Source organism: Notothenia coriiceps, unplaced genomic scaffold (assembly GCF_000735185.1).
Source record: "Notothenia coriiceps isolate Sejong01 unplaced genomic scaffold, NC01 NC01_scaffold00000661, whole genome shotgun sequence".
NCBI classification, from domain to species: Eukaryota; Metazoa; Chordata; class Actinopteri; order Perciformes; family Nototheniidae; genus Notothenia; species Notothenia coriiceps.
In genome coordinates this window covers 134,066-150,732 of record NW_011333362.1, presented here as the reverse complement: position 1 = coordinate 150,732, position 16,667 = coordinate 134,066, and the positions used below count along the sequence as shown (strand labels likewise).

The following is a 16,667-nucleotide window of genomic DNA, read 5'->3' as shown; positions in this document are numbered from 1 at the left end:
TTTTTTCTTCACTCACACATCAGCGATCCCACTTTTGGATCGCGACCCACCAGTTGAGAACCACTGCTCTAGATGATGCATGTTGGTGTTAAAATAAAGATGTCATCTGTCCTACAGCATCCGGACGGAGATGAGGGACGTGCATCAGAACCTGGGATACTGTCCTCAGTTTGACGCCATCGACGAGCTGCTGACGGGGCGCGAGCACCTGGAGCTTTACGCCCGGCTACGAGGAGTCCCAGAGAAAGAGGTCGCAAAGGTAAATAGCCAATGTAAATGTGTTGTGAAGCTCTTATACATACCCTCCCATGTTCTAAATCTTCAATATGTTAAAAAAAAAAAATTCTAGCCAAAGCTGTGAGACACGTTGCATTGAGGAGGCAAATATCAGTTATATTTTCACTATAAGAATACTTGAAGTGTACTTATGCAGGGTGATGTGGAGGTGATGGACGACCTCAGAGCAAGCAGCCTTACATAATGAAGCTGCCTGCTGGTGCAGAGCAGCAGCTGAGGGTCACTCTGCATTATTCACTGTGCTGCTACTGAGGCCCTGTGCACGCTCTGCAGAGAGGAGATGAAACGAGGAAGAGGCTGGGGGGCCGGGGGGGGCCCTCAGACCGGAGCCAGAGCTTTGATATCTTCACAGCACAGGGATCCACTTCCTCTTGTGGCTGTGGCCCCTGTGTTGTGCCTTTTTTGGGCAACAATTCTGGATGCAAATGGAGCCTTTTGTGTATTGTTATTTGCATATTGCACATGCCACAGGGTGCATTTTTAACTCCCTAACATGGACAGCAGGCAGTCTACACCTCTTCATCTCGGACCAACACAACAAACATAAAAACTGTGTTGTACTTAAAAGATCTAGCACATTTTTAAGCTAACTGTCAGATAACTATCTCAAGTGATGCACAAAGGTTAAAAAGGAAAGCCTCATTGTTACAGTAGACATTCAGAACTTCACGCATCATGTAAAATGGGATATTGTGGTTTATTTGAACACATTTCACTTGATGTACCCTCTAAAGGTGGCAGAGTGGGGGGTGCAGAAGCTGGGGCTGGTGAAATACTCCAACAAGTCTGCAGGGACGTACAGTGGCGGGAACAAACGCAAACTGTCCACCGCCATCGCGCTCATCGGCTGCCCTCCTGTCGTCTTCCTGGTGAGAGACGCTGTGTAAATGTCTGTGTGTGGTTGGAAATGATGCGCTGCTGTTCCATTATAAGACTTAGCAGTGTAATGCTTTGAATCAATATTGATGCGTGCGGATGTTTGGATTACAGTGTTGATTCTCTGAACAAGCACACAGACTGAAATTCAAAAATGTGTAGAAAAACAAGTTTTGGATCACTGCAGGAATACTGAGACCCTATTGAATGGTGCATAACGTGTGGATGAAAAGGCGTTTTAGTTCAAGCTCTGGTCATGCTTGAATTGTATTTCCTCAAGAGAGAACCAATTGGAAGTGTGCACGTTTTAAATTCCCCTTAATCGGTTATTATATTTCTATTCATCAGGACTTAAAAGTAAGCCCATTCCTCACTAATGGAAGATTAATGGAGGCATGACTCAGCATTAAATGCATCACATGGTTTAATGAACTGCTTAAATGTGCATTAGGGAGTTGTCTGTGTTATTATGAGGGACAAACTCAAATGATCACACTGAGCAAAATATACATTTCATTACGATTATTAAGATGTTTTTTGATTAAATACATGTCATCTCACTTCATACATCACGAAAACCATTACTTAGCATCATTTAAAGCAATGCATTAGATGCTGATTATAATTTTCTGCATGTAATAATTTTCTGCATGTAATAATGAATGCATAATAAATCAATAATATCCAGAATAATCTCTCCCTCCATGTTCGTTTCCTGGCTCTGCACACGTCCAGACCCTCTTCTGTTTCCTCTCTCTGAGGCGGGGGGTTCATGTGTGTCACTCTCCGTATTGTGTCTCACACACACGGACACACACTCTGGGCACACACACTGGGCAAACATGTAGATACCCTGTAGGATGTGCAGTGAGGCCGGGAAGCAGACGATGGAGCGAGTACTGACAGTCTGTAATCATGTACAGACAGACCAGCCCTGAGGAGAGAGTGTGTGTGTGTCTCTCTGTGTGTGAGAGTGTGTGACTTGTATTTCCCTCTATATTGACAAACAAGCAGTCCTACAGTACATCGTCAGCAGAAGCCTCTATTAGACAGATTGAACTCTTCGAAACATTTCCTTTTCTTCATTATCTTTTGATTTTTTCAGTCAGTCCAGGTACCCCATGCTGTGGTAATTGCTAAATGTTGAATGATTGCTTGTTATGACAATAATGTAAAATGAAAGAAATTCAAGTTTATAATAATAAACTTGAATTTCTTTGATTTTACATTATTGTCATTGCATTGTTGAAAAATCTGGGAAAATGCAGTTAGCATACCAACCAGGAGTGCATGAGAAGCATGAAGTTGCTGTGTAATGTAGAGGTATAATATAAGTTTATAAATATGACACATTACAGTATGAACAATATTAAAAGTTATAAACATTAAGAACTGTAGTTTAAATTATGAACCTACAATAGAAATACTTTTTTTGGCCGGGACCAAATTGTAGTATTTCTTAATTTCTAAGAAATGTATTATATTATAATTATTATATAATGTTATTTTAATTTTCCTTTATTTTTATAACTTATCCATATATGTCTTTATTCACTTATTTTCCTGTATTTATTTATTTATTTTTGTTTGTTTATTTTATTTTATTATTTGTTTATATTTTTAGGCTTTATTCATTAATAATAAAACTGAAAAGTAATGAAATAATAAAAATGCATTTAATGTATATTGCTTTTCTAAGCATTCAAATGAACTTTACAAAAAATAATACAATTTAAATAAATCAAATATTTATGTGTTCCTTTTATTAAATTATGTGAATGTGTCACTCATCTGGATATTAACAATGATTTGTTTACAGTAGATTATTGCTGTAAACCAAATGTGTTATTCCTTTAGGACGAGCCCACCACAGGCATGGACCCCAAGGCCCGGCGCTTCCTGTGGGACTGCATCCTGAGCGTCATCAAGGAGGGACGCTCCGTCATCCTGACCTCTCACAGGTGCAGCAGCACATCCATTTCCTCTCATGCACACACTTCAACATAGAAATATTGACTCTCTTCCCCAGGATAGCAGAGCTGCACGAGCGTAATTGTAATTGATTGGCGCTCCTCTTTAGTTGTGAGGAATTGTTAAAAGCGTGGCCGTTAAATCAACAGTGACACACTGACTGCTGGGAAGCTTTCATGAGGCCGCGTTGACCGACTGCCGTGAAAACAGAAACTGTCGATATCTTTTCAGCAATTCCTGCAGCTACTTTTCCCCCTGTCATTCTGAGTGAGGAGAAGATTAAACGTCTAATCTTTTTTGGAAGTTGACGTGGATATGGAACATTTCACATGCCTATTCATTTCACCATTTCCCAAATCGCCTGAATCATTTGCGCCCCTGCTGCAGGAATACATTAGGCTCATTACATGTTGTTCTCCCTTCATGGAGGAGTAAAAGCATTTGTTGTAAGCGAGGCGGTGTGGCTTAGCGGCGTCCAATGGGCCGTGGCGTCACCAGGTGCCGGTGTTTTGTTAAGAAGCACTTCACAACCTTTTACAAAGTGATAATCCTAATTACACAATCCCTCAGAAAGGTGTTACCTCTACTTCAAACACTGCTGCAGCCAGAGGAAAATAAGAAGTGCGTACTGTATGGTCCCTTTTTCTCCCCCTAATTACCACCTTCATATTAAGTCTAAGGTGTTAAAGTAGAAATTCCAAAATGCTCTTTTTATTTTTCTATTTACCTTTTTCTAAACAGGACACAGTCTCATTAAAATTGTTTGGAAGTGACACAATTAGTTGTCCCACTTTGTTGAGGCTTCTTAAGAAGCAAGTTCAAATAAACTGAATACAGTTTACTGACAGTCATTTAAAAGGACCTGCACAGAGATGGAGGTGGCAGCAATAAGTCGCCCATCGTTGGGTGCCAAATATGTCCTGGAGAAAAACACAACTCTCATACTAAGATGAAAGCCGACAGATGGATTCACAGGATGTATTCATTAAATATACTCATTGCAGGTCAACGATAAAAGTCCTGCCTCTACTTGTTCCGGTCTTCTTTTATAGCCTTCACATTAGCTTCTGTTCCTGTGCTATTTTTAAATATGGTTTATACTGGTATCTGGGTCACAGTGACATGTTCCCATTATAGTCCTACAGGTGCAGTTTCCTCTGGTGTTAATACTGCTTGTTATTCCTGCTTTCCCCATCAGCATGGAGGAGTGTGAAGCTCTCTGCACCCGCATGGCCATCATGGTCAACGGTGCCTTCAAGTGCCTCGGGAGCATCCAGCATCTGAAGAGCAGGTGAGCCTCGTCTTCTTCTTCTTCTTAAACGCACAAAAAACAAACTACAAAGCTCCTGAAACTGAGATGAAAGAAATCTGTGTCTCCTTCTGATCTGAATCCGAAAATTATCTAGCAGCTAATGTTGTCAGTATATTTCAAGTAAAGACTTTGTGCCAAAAGTTTTTAGTTTTAGTGAAACCTCAGTTAACCTCCACATTTTAAATTAAAAGTATATACGTTTTATCATGACACTTTACTTACCAAATGTAACACATTCATTACGCAAAATATCACATACAATATTGTTATACTAGTTTTCCTGATGCATCATCCCTTTAATATTGCAGCTGGTAAAGGTGGCGAATATGTTTTATTATATAATAATTTTTTTGTTGATTGTAGATTGAATTAATAACCTTAATCTTAAAAGTACTTAACTAATGCTGTCAGTATATTTAGTGTAGCCTAAAGTAAATATTTCCCAGTAAGCGTAGTGGAGTAATGAGTAAATACTCCAGTTAAAGTACATGTACTGTATATAGATGCTATGTAATAGTTTCTCATTCATTACTGTCATGTGTTAGATAACCCACAAACATGTATGCAGCATCATAATTCCCGCAGACTCACCATGACATATTGATTTCCCATAAACATCCATATCTCCATTATCTCTGTTCCACATGTTTCTGCACACACATGCATCCTTATCCATTAGCCCCCCCCCCTCCCTTTAATAGTCTGCATGTACGTCTCTCACACACATTCTGATATTCATCTGACATTTCAGCACTTCCGCCCCCAGCCCAGTGTGACACACAGAGCACTTCCATTACCTTAGGTACAGTCTGCTGACATTACCACACACACACACACACACACACACACACACACACACACACACACACACACACACACACACGGTTGAACAGAACATCAATACTCTGCTGGAGCATTTCTATATACCAAGCAACTAAGTACTCATTATGGACATTTTACTTACATTGTTCTTATTTCTCAAACTTTTTATTTATTTAATTAAATACAAAATGTATCTACTCTTTTATTTGCACTGTAACTGCGCTTTTTGGGGGGATTTTCATTTTTTTTAGGGTCAAAGCTTCATGACAAAACCTCAATATAAAATGTAATCATGAAAAAGTGTGACATCGATGTGGCGCCTCCTGGATGTTTGAGTCGACTACAAATCCTCATTGACACCTGTGCGCAGGGTGGTGTAAATCATGTATGGATGAGGAGGTGTAGGACACGTAGGAGGAGTGGTGAGTGAGTGGGGGTTAACACATATCCCCCTCCTCTCTACATGCGATCAGGTATCAGAGCCTCACACCTCTCCTCAGTGAGCAGCAGATAACCCTGACGTCTCAAACTCAGCATTAACATGCCGCTGACCCTCCTCTCGTCGCGGCGCGGTGAATAATTTCTAATTAGGCATCCCTATCTCCTCCTCTGCGCGCTGTAATTAATGTTTCATGAGGTGTGGGACCCTGTTAATGACTGAAAAGGCAATTAAGGTGCGTCTCCTCTGTTTTCTTTTCCCGTCACTATCCTTCCACATGTTTGTTCTGCAAAGACACGTGATCCATATAGCATTCTTTACGTCGTGGTGAGGAAAACACCAAGCTTCCAGTGTTTTTTCCGATTCATGCACATGCTTCCTGGATGGAAAGACTTCCATCACACAGCAGGGGCTTTGAGGGGGGTTGCATGGCGATGGAGGCAGGTGGTTGTCACACAATGTGAGCCTTTGACCTGCAACGCTGGAGGTGCAGCTTCCTCCCCCAATGTCTCACATCTCTTTTTCATCACAAGCCTCTGAAAGCACCACGGGGGGTCTGCTCTTACATCTTGACCCCCTATTGCTCATCCTCCTCTTCTTCACTTCCTGCCTCCATGCAAGTGCTTGTTAGTGCTGCCCCCTTTAGTCCGCAGCTGACGTATCAATCAACCCCAAATGAGTGTAAATATCCCCTTAAAGAGAGAAGCCCCTTCATCGTCCTCCTGTGTTAAAAACATCCTTATACTGAGACCCTCACATGAATTTATGAGCGTGTGACAGAGAAGGGGAGATGAATGAGTGAGGATGTGCAGAGGCTGTAAACAGTGCTTTAGTGCGGCGGTGTCCCAGGTGTTAAGTAAAGCCAAATGAAGTGCAGGCTCCAATAAAAGCAGCTCCTGTATAATCTGTCAGTTAGAGAGGCCACCGCCAGCGAAGCAGGATTTTTCCCCCTGATTGATATCATTCATATCCCCTCCTCATAGCTCCTGCCTTAAGTACACAGTCTTCTTTCCTCCTCCATGATATAAAAGTGGAGGCTAAAGTGCCTTTAATGCATTAAGGTAATGCGGTGTGGGAGTTTTTTTTACAAGAGCGGCGGCGTCTGAAAAGTTTGGATCAATCCTCTGAAGTTGAGTCCAATAAAGTCCCCCCCCCACTCACTCTGCAGGTGTGCCATTAACTGAACAGTTTACAGCTTTTGAGTGTGTGTCACCGGCTGACAAAATAATTATCTTCAGGCTGCAGATGCATCAGCCACGCAGCTGTAATTAAGACAGACACAGAGGGTGTGCAGATCCTCCAAAGCGCCATCCACAGGATTCATAGACATTATTCCATCAGAGTGTATTCCACATCCGATGCCTCAAGGTCTGCACAGATTGCTTCATGGCTGCAGGCTTTTTATAGGATGAACTTTGCATGTTTGAAAACCCTGTCACAGGCAGCATGGTGTCCTTCATGTGAGATTGCTTTTGAAATTGCATTAAAAAGCTTGTAAATAGCGAGGACTATGGCTTAGGACGGATTTAAAGTTTTCTTTGAACTCAATAAAGTCCCATTTCCAGTTTCTTTTGAACTATTAGTGGTGCGAATCTACTATGTTCCACAGATTTTTATGGATTGCTTCCTGTCTGATCACAAATTGAGGTTGTGCAGCGGTGATGTGACCTTTCTGAGAGGAAGGAAGCTGCAGAATTATTTTTGAGCCTGTCGTGCCCTTATCTGTGTCTGGCCTTGTTTGTTTTAAATTACATGGAAGAAGGAGAGAGCAGAGGGGAATAAAGGAGAGAGGACACTACAGTAGGGAGCTGCTGGATTATATTTGAACAATGTGGTGCTGTATGCATCATTTCCCCCAATGCACGGATTGCAAAGATGGTCCTTTCAGTTTAAGAATCTGCAGTTAAAAGATGATGAATTGTTTTAAGATCTCTTATCTGAGGAGAGCAGACACATCCGATCTACTGTCTTGAATGCTGAGTCAAAATGGTGAATACTGTATGAAGAAAGATCTTTTTCCTGCAGACAGAGAAATGAGAGGAAGGTAATTGATAAAAACCCACAATTCATTCTGCCCTTATTGGATGCATTTGTGTGAGTCTTCAGTCCTTGGGAAAGGCAGCTGAAATGAACACAGGGGGATTAGGGTCCTGATTGGAGGATGAATTTAGTCTCCATGTGCTGCTGCTGTCTGATTACACTCTGCTGCATCTTATAACATCGTCTCTAGATTATACAGCGTCACACCGGTGCTGCAGCTTTAGCAGGTATAAATAATGTTGGAAGAAGATGGTGCGTGTGCAAACCTCAGCAAATCATGACTTACTGCGGTAACTTTGCAATATTTGGCGAGATCTGGGCAAGACATATTGAGAAAAGCTAATTATTTTTGTTCTTAGTTAGTCATGATTTTCTATCATTTGCCCGTTGTTGTTGTTGTTGTTGTTGTTGTTGTTGTTGTTGTTGTTGAAGGTTGCCTTTCAATCTTTGCAGTGTTTTCATTTTAAAAAGACCCTATTCTGCTCATTTTAAGGTTCATATTACCACATTGTTCCTACTGGGACATGTCTCCATGCTTTAATGTTCAAAAAGGTCTTTATTTTCCTCATACTGCCTGTGCTGCAGCACCTCTTTTCACCCTCTGTCTGAAACCAGAGCCCAGTCTGCTCTGATTGGTGAGCTGGCCAGCTCTGTTGTGATTGGTCAACCCATTCGAGCTGTCTCTCCCTTTAGCCTATCATGTACAATGTGTAGGAGGTGTTTCAGGGCCTCTTTAAACTAGATGGGCACTTGGGGAGCACAGACCTCTGTAAAGGCAGTTTGCTTAAGTGAAACATCATTTGATATAGCAAATCTGGGGACATATTACTTCTGGAATGTTCTGCACCTAACAAAGATATTTTGGGCTCAAATTGCGGAAGCGGATTTGTGAGATAGATGTGCATATTTTCTCCAGCTCAAAGTGACCAAGCGTACATTTTACGTTCACAATCCTTTATGTATAATACCCTTGATCATTTGAGTCCTGTGGTGTGGTTTTATTGGAGAATATGAATGGTAATTATATTAGTATGTGATGGATATAACAAATGAAAGTCTGAAGGAGATACGATGGTTTCAATTCTTTAGTGCATGTTTGAGAGCCCTGTCCCTCTGATGGGCATGATAATCCTGCTTTTATATTTGCACTTGATACACTGCACATAAGCAGAGTCTCTGACTGAGAGGTGTAGCAGGGCTCCGGTCATTGTGAGTGTAATTTGTGATGGTTGAAGGGCGACTGCTTAATGAAGCGCTGTTGTGATGTGCACTACATAACTTCACCTAGGGGTGCTTTGGGTCCCCTGAGGCGCTCTGTGCAGCAGGAGGGATGCAGATGCTGCTGTGGAGAGCATGCAATTTGCTCAAAGGCATCGTCAAATGGAATATAGTCCAGTGTTTGCTGCACAATGACCTCAACGTGCACGCCAAAGTGTCTTCCTAAACCACAGTCATCCAAGTAAAATACAAAACATATTCGGATCCATGCGCTATGCTTCAAAGTAATTCCAACTTAACCGCAAAGGTATTCTGGTTCGTCCAATCACAACGCAAGAAAACTCAAATGAAGTGTGTCTCTGTTTCCATAAGTGGCATTAAAAAGACTCTTGAAAAAGTCTATTTGATACGCTTTCCCATATGCTATCTATGCATACTGCTCTTGCTTTGTGGCTCTTCACCAGTTTTAACTAAAGGACCGCGGGGCCCTCGGGGGCCGATCATTGTGCAGCTCAGCAGCGGCTCCACTTCCTGTCTCCTCCTCCCTGTGGGACCTGCAGCCTGCAGTTTACTCTCCATATCTCTAATTGCCACTGAGGGAGCCTCTGCCTCTCGCTGCGTGTTGCTCGGTACCAGCCCACAGTGGACGCTTCCACCAGTAAATCCAACATTAGGGGATTAATTAGGCAGAAAACAACGGGTCATAAGAGCGCTAACGACAGAACAACAAGGCACTGGTCTTACTCTGTGCACAGCAGACACAGCTACGGCCGAGAGGGGGCTAATTAGCTTCAGAGCTTAGCTGTGTTTTCATCTGGGAGAATATTATATGTCCAGGAATATCATTCTTGTTATAAAGCTATATTACAAGATCAGGTTGACATATTTAAAAAACTGTTGTTGCATTTCTGATAATATACTAATAAAGAAGACTTAATGACATTTTGTTCCTTTAGATTGCTTTAAATACAAAAAATGATCTGCTACATTGAGTAAGAAACAGCTTTTTATTTACACATCTAGCCGTCACATTAGTTTGGAGTCGGCTCGCAACCAGATTCAATATTAACAGTCTGAAATCTGTCTCTTCAGCTGATTTTACTTCACATATTATCCCTTATATTTATCTGTATTCAAATGTATTTGAACGTCTGCTGTGCTCTTGTGTTTGTTATGTTTTAATCTGTTTGAGTATTCCTTTGATGCAACATAAACTGTCCTTGGGTGACACCAATTCTCAAGGCGCCTCAAAATACATTTGTATAATTATTTTGGTTAGCTGACACATCTATCCAAAGTGTCTTAGAGTAAGTGCAATCAAGCAATTTGCATGTTAATATTGTCACAGTTTATGTGTTATGATGCCATATCTGTCTCCTCATCATCTCGTCGTGGAAGAAACCCTCTCTAACCAACAGATTTAGTGAGTTAGGATCTTATTCTCTCTGAGTTTGTCACTGCAACAGCCCTCTTTCACATGACACATTTCTATTGTCTGTATGAGTATCTTTTATAGCGCAGCTTTAGAGTGGAAAACCACCAGTTTCCATATCCAGATGCAACTGTTGCTTGACAGAAAGCTAACCTGTGTGTTCTCTTCCAGGTTCGGTGATGGCTACACGGTGACGGTGCGTGTGGGCGGCTCCCCCCCCGCTCTGGAGCCGGTGGAGGGCTTTGTGCAGCAGGGGTTCCCAGGCAGCGTGCTGAAGGAGAAGCATCACAACACGCTGCAGTACCAGCTGCCCTACACAGAGGGGGCGCTGGCACACATCTTCAGCCAGTTCACCTGCCACCAGCAGCGCCTGCAGGTGGAGGACTACTCCGTCTCCCAGACAACGCTGGACCAGGTCAGAGCCACAGCTTTTAATATACTAAATATTCATATTCTATAAAAAGCAGGCTTATCAAAGGCTTTATTATAGGCAGAAAATAGAAAGGTACAAATGAAATACAAAATAGGTAAAAGATAAATATTGTAAAATGGTGCCAGATGAAATTGAAATCAAATAATGCAGAGGTGAACAACACCGTCCCTGTGATCAACCCTCCAGAGTATCTCTCTCCTGGGTAAAGGTACAAATCAATCAGCGGAAATCTCTCCATCTCCATCCATCCAGTGTTACTGCGACACAAAGCCAGCAGTATCTATAATATAATCTATACCATCAGAAATGAAGCAATATATTTGCAAAACATGTTATGTTAAGGTGCTCGGCACACACTGTTCTTCCAGTTGCTGTTTTGCATTGTTAGCTTGACAGCACCTGGAAATAGAAAAAGCAACACCGGCTCCATGAAGCGAGAAGCATTTCCACCTTGCTCTGGGCATTGTATGTTTCTTTTGTGAAACCATGGTTATTTCCAAAGGTTAGTTAAAGGTGCAGAGTGATGATGGCAAAGGTGTTCAGCTCTTTAACAAAACATTTTGAGCGGAGCATGGGAGGGAAATTGCTTAATCATTTATTTAAGAGCAGAACATCCGTTTTGAAATTCATCCGTTTCGGGTAGAAATGTGCCAAATGTCATTTTATTCATTATTGTTACTGTCATAATAATTATTATTTATTATTAATGTATTGCATATTTATGTGAATATATATATATCTTTTTTTATAATGTTTACTTTTCGATAAAAAAACTTCTGGAGTTATTGAAATGCCTTGAACAATTTATAAAATCTAATTCCACAAATATGTAATACTTATTGTATCTAGTGTAGCCTCAGCTTTATCAGACACTATGCACAATTACCAGCTTTAATCAGAATCACTTCACACGTAAACATGTATTTCATTTTTAATGAAGCATACATATATTTAGCATCTATTTGCAGCCGATGTCAGTCTCCCCATTTAACTTGTGATTGAAGAGCATCCGGGTCCTGCTCTGTACTCCTGCTGTTTTCCTGCAACTCTTGGCTCAGTTTAGCAGATCATTAGTGCTTCAATCAATGCATTGAGCATTTTGAAGTGCCCTCAGTTAAAGTCCGCTCAGTGCAGGGTCTCAGTTAAAGATCCCTCTCTGCCCACACGCTGTTAGGCTGACCGTCGAGGACTCCTCTGAGTCTCTGCAGCAAACACAGCCCGGCCTCGGCTCTGCCGATCGATCAGGATCTGCACAAAGGTTTTTCTTAAAATAAAACGCTCAGGCAGCCAGCTGTGAGATGAACTGAGGCTGGGTTCTACAGGCGGGCTTCACCTTGTGTTTCTCAAACGACCCCTAGGAGCAGGCGCAATCAGAGCGGAGAGAAAGTGTGTGTGTGTTTCCCTCTAAGGGTTCTGGCAGGTCATCAACATGCTTTAGAGAAAGGATTTAAATGGAGAAGTATGAAGCATTTCCTTATCAATTCAAGATGAATGTTCTTTAGCTTTATTTAAGCAGATTGTGTTCTTCATGGGGCAATGAGCCTATCATGAAATCAGACTTTTGGATGTTACTTTGAAGAACTCAAGACTTCCAAACTCACAGGTGGATATTGTAATGCCTCTCCTTAGTTCCTAACTCACACGTCATCACTAGGGCTGTATGATTTGGAAAACTAACACATTTTTTATGTTTCGACTATAACTGCAATTGCAATATGATTCAGGCCATTGATCATTTTGGTGAGAGAGAAAGTCTTTGGGATTTCAGCCTTTGCGGTCCATGTACAGTACATGCTCACAAACCTCTAGAACAAACTGCAGGGAAAGGAAAACAGCATAAATAAGAATAGGACCTCTTTGTTAAATATTTCTCAGATAAGAGTCAGTAAATAACTGATAGTTCCATGTGCAGACTGCCACCTCTCAGCCTGTGATTTATAGCGAGCAGCGTTGACCTGTAGGATGGCAGACGACCTGCACTGCGATTAGTATTGATCCACAGCCTGCAGCTCAGCGCTAACACACACAGGAACATGTGACTGTGTGTGTTAGCGTGGACTATTTTCTACTGTTCTACCACTTAATGTGCACTAGAGTCTCTGCTGCACTACTAAAGCCTTTAGCACATAAGATATCATAGCTTAATTATCACTTCCCTGTCTTCGTATATTTAAAAAGCAATGTGACCTTCTTAGAGTTAATGTAACTCCTGTCTGTTACTGTTAAACAATTTCAATATTGCAGAAGCTGTAACACGCTGTGACAACAGTAAAGGTGACTTACAGTCCAATTAACTGGTATTATAGTGAAATGAGCCCTAATCTAAATGATAGATTTAATAAAACAAATATCCATTATAGATCCAAAGTGATTTGTGATTATGCTTCAAATATGCATACACTCTTTTTATGACATTTGACTGACGTTTTATCTTGGAATGAACCAAGGATGAAAGTCTGCTTTTGTTACATTTCAAATGTGACTGAAAATCCCTCCTTTAAAAAAATCTGACTTCTAAGTAAAAACCTTGTCAAAGTAGAGACGGCCGAATAATTAATGCCACCACTGGAGGAAAATTCTCTTCAAAATGACTCAACAAAAAGGAGACGTGTAGAAATGATATTCTATGTTATTTGGAAGGACCATAATATTAAGGAAAGGATATTTTATTGCAGCAGCAAAGCCGTAAACCTCCTCTTTTGTTCAAATGTCATCTTTATTAGTAGCATTACATTCTAAAGCTGAAGATCTAAGTGTGTTACTGAAACAGAAGATCTTTACTCTCCATTTTCTCACATGGTTACCCTCTATCTATCCATTCCATTGAATAGGGCGTGTGTCTTTGAAAAGGATTGAATTCAGTGACGTCTGATTGAATTGCTCTTATTGTTCATACAATCTCACGTATCCTTTTACATCCCGAAGCAATGCTCTTATACTTTGATATGATGCTTCCTTGCTGTTTAATTTAGAGGCTTCTTCTTCCTCTTCTCCTCTTCTTCTGCTTCAGGTGTTTGTGAACTTTGCGAGGGACCAGCATGCGGAGGAGGACGCTCGGACCTTCGACAACGCCGTGGACACTTCAGACGAGCTGCCGCTGAAGGCGGTGAAAAGTCAAGAGGAACACCTGAAACGAGTCTGAACACATTTCAATTGACTCTGGCCGAGGGATGATGACGTTTCTGAATCTGCATGATGTGTCCAGAAATGACACATTTAAATGTTTGTCTTCCATCGCCCTTTGTACCCAATCATCTCTTACTTAACCAATCTTACTCCAGCCTTATCGTGCGTAATCAAATCCTTGTTTCATTAAAGTGAAAGAATACTCTTTTAGCAGTTTTAAATATGTTTTATATTTTGTCAGTGGAAAGAGGAACTGCAAAGAAAGGACAAAAATAATGAGTTTATTTTATTAAAAACAAGTAAGGATATTGAAATGAGTCTTAAATAGGAGAACATTTCAAAAAGAGTTGGTGAATGCACTGTTATCAAGAGAAATTACCATTTAGAAAACTAGTAAGCTTTAAGGACTTCATTCAAAGTAGAAGATTATTTCAACGTGTCTGCATCAGGAGAAATCTTCTTCCTACACTGCACTGATTAAAGAGAAATCAAACACTCTTACTGCACTTTTTCAGGTTTTCTAATCAACTCTAAAGACTTAATTTCAGAAGAAAATGACTTAATTTGAAGGACGCCGCTTAATGCTTGTCTGGGTTTTCCCTTTCCTGTAGTGTGTTATACTCATTTGCAGCACTGACGCTTCTATAGGCTAGCACTCCAACACATTGACATCTCTAAGCGGTTGACCAATCAGAGCAGACCTGGGCTCTGGTGAACATGTCACAGTAGAAGCACAACATACTAACATGAGCATGGTAGGGCCTCTTTGAGGAGATGTTTGGTATAAGGTTTACTTTGCCGTATATTGGAGTAACAATCCTCTGAAAGCTTCACACACTGCACAGGATGCCTCGGGATCAAACCTTATTTGAAATGATATTTGAAATGAGTTATAATTTGCTGCTGGTTCTAATGATGCACCACAGTTAGTTGCTACCTCATATTTCCCACTCGTATATCTCTGCAGAATATCTAATGAATGTTTCCAACAGATTCATATTTAATGACATCTTTAAGGCATTTTCTTGTGAAATGTATTTTATTTATCGCTTCTTCTTCTTTGCAGAATCTAAATAACATACGACCAGAAGAGAACTGTCATAATATTACATAATTAAATATATATATATATTTATTCACAACGTGCCTTCAAACACCAGCATGCCTTATTTACTCTAAGATGTGTAAACAACGTCATAATATGCAACTATATAGAACATTTAATTGTGATTTTTTATCTTTACTTTCATTTCCTTATCATGTTTACCATTTAGAAAATGCCGTTTACAGTGATAGTTTGCACTGACAACAAACATGTCACCTCTGCATATCTCAGGAATGTGTTTATGTGCAATTTGCCTCAGGACAATCTACATGTAAAGAGTTATTTATAATAAATCATGCTTGTGTGTACTGTACAACATTTAAAGATTGTCTCAAATCATTCAAAACAACATTTTCTTTTGCAGCTTTATTGACTTTAGGAGGTGAACACTTCCTCTCATCAAAACGATTAAACTTGTTGCTACATTGTAACATGATGCACTCTCTGTTGTCTTCCTGCACCCACTGTCTTCCTGCTCACTTCTTCTTCATGTGTTTGACATTTGTTGAGCATGTCCACAGGGGGCCAGAAGACAGACGGCAGTGCAGAGAGACTTTTATTTCACATTTAGAAACTCGTATTCCTTTCTTTATTTTCCTTGTCTCCTGCAGTGCATTCATTTGAATGTATTGTCTTTTTTCCAAATGAAATACAAAGCGTGTATGCCTTAAGGTTGGACCACATGTTTCCTAAATTATAATTTCATTTCCATTAACAATGTCCGGTTTCCTTCCTACTCAACTGATCTATTTGAAGTGTCTGCTCTAATTTTCACTCTGAACAATAGATATGGATGAAGATGGTTAACTGATCATTCAGACATATCTGGAGAAGATGCACGACGAGTGGCAGACATTTTCAATTATTTCTGTAGGTAGGCTATGTTTATGTTGTTCTTCTATCTAAATCGAAAAAATATTGTGTGATATTATTTATGTAATACGAATACATCCTATTAGAAAAAGGAAGTCATGTGACAGCCTTATTATTTTAAAAAACAACTAATAACAGAGCTGGGAAAGGAGGTCAATATTCAGAGAGAAATTTATTAAAAAGTGGTACATTTACAAGAAAAAACTCAAGTAATTTGTGGTTATAAAGTTTCAAAATAATTATGATTTTTTAATTAAATAATATACATAAATAAAAAAATATGAATATAGAGCCTTAGATTTAAAATACAAAAATAATGCTTCATGAATAAAACTAAAACTCTTCACAAGTTTCCGCCACTGCTGCAGCATGTTGAAGGTCGTACTTTTTGTGAGTCCTTGCATTTTTCCCATGATGCAGTGCAGTAAAGCAATGGAGAACAGATGTATCTTTCTCTTTTGGCCGACTTTGCTTATCTGAGGGTGCAGGGTGCTGATACTGTGAGGTCTCCAAACTGCGGCCCTTCAGATTTAAACAGCGCCCTCTTCTCTGTACTCCACCCACGCTAAGGTCAAACCATCCCGATTGAAGGGAGGGGGGGGGAATATTTTCTGCAACCAAAGAGGGGGAGACCAAGGTGGCCCTTCAACATGGCCCTGAACGCCCCGTCAAAATAAAAGCGCGTGTGAATCATCCGGACGCTGAGCTGATCAGTATGCAGCT

At 40.5% G+C, this 16,667-nt stretch overlaps 1 protein-coding gene across 1 annotated transcript in view; it reads left to right on the top strand.

Moving 5' to 3' along the window:
* The window catches only part of LOC104955774 (ATP-binding cassette sub-family A member 1-like), a 38,061-nt gene extending 22,660 nt beyond the window's left edge, over nt 1-15,401 (top strand). Inside the window, exons 13-18 of the mRNA XM_010783166.1 lie at nt 118-259; nt 1,032-1,166; nt 3,031-3,134; nt 4,343-4,435; nt 10,579-10,822; nt 13,851-15,401. Coding sequence (XP_010781468.1) covers nt 118-259; nt 1,032-1,166; nt 3,031-3,134; nt 4,343-4,435; nt 10,579-10,822; nt 13,851-13,982 — 850 coding nt within the window. The 3' untranslated portion in view covers nt 13,983-15,401. The remainder of the gene's footprint in view (nt 1-117; nt 260-1,031; nt 1,167-3,030; nt 3,135-4,342; nt 4,436-10,578; nt 10,823-13,850) is intronic.
* The last annotated feature ends 1,266 nt before the right edge of the window (nt 15,402-16,667 follow it).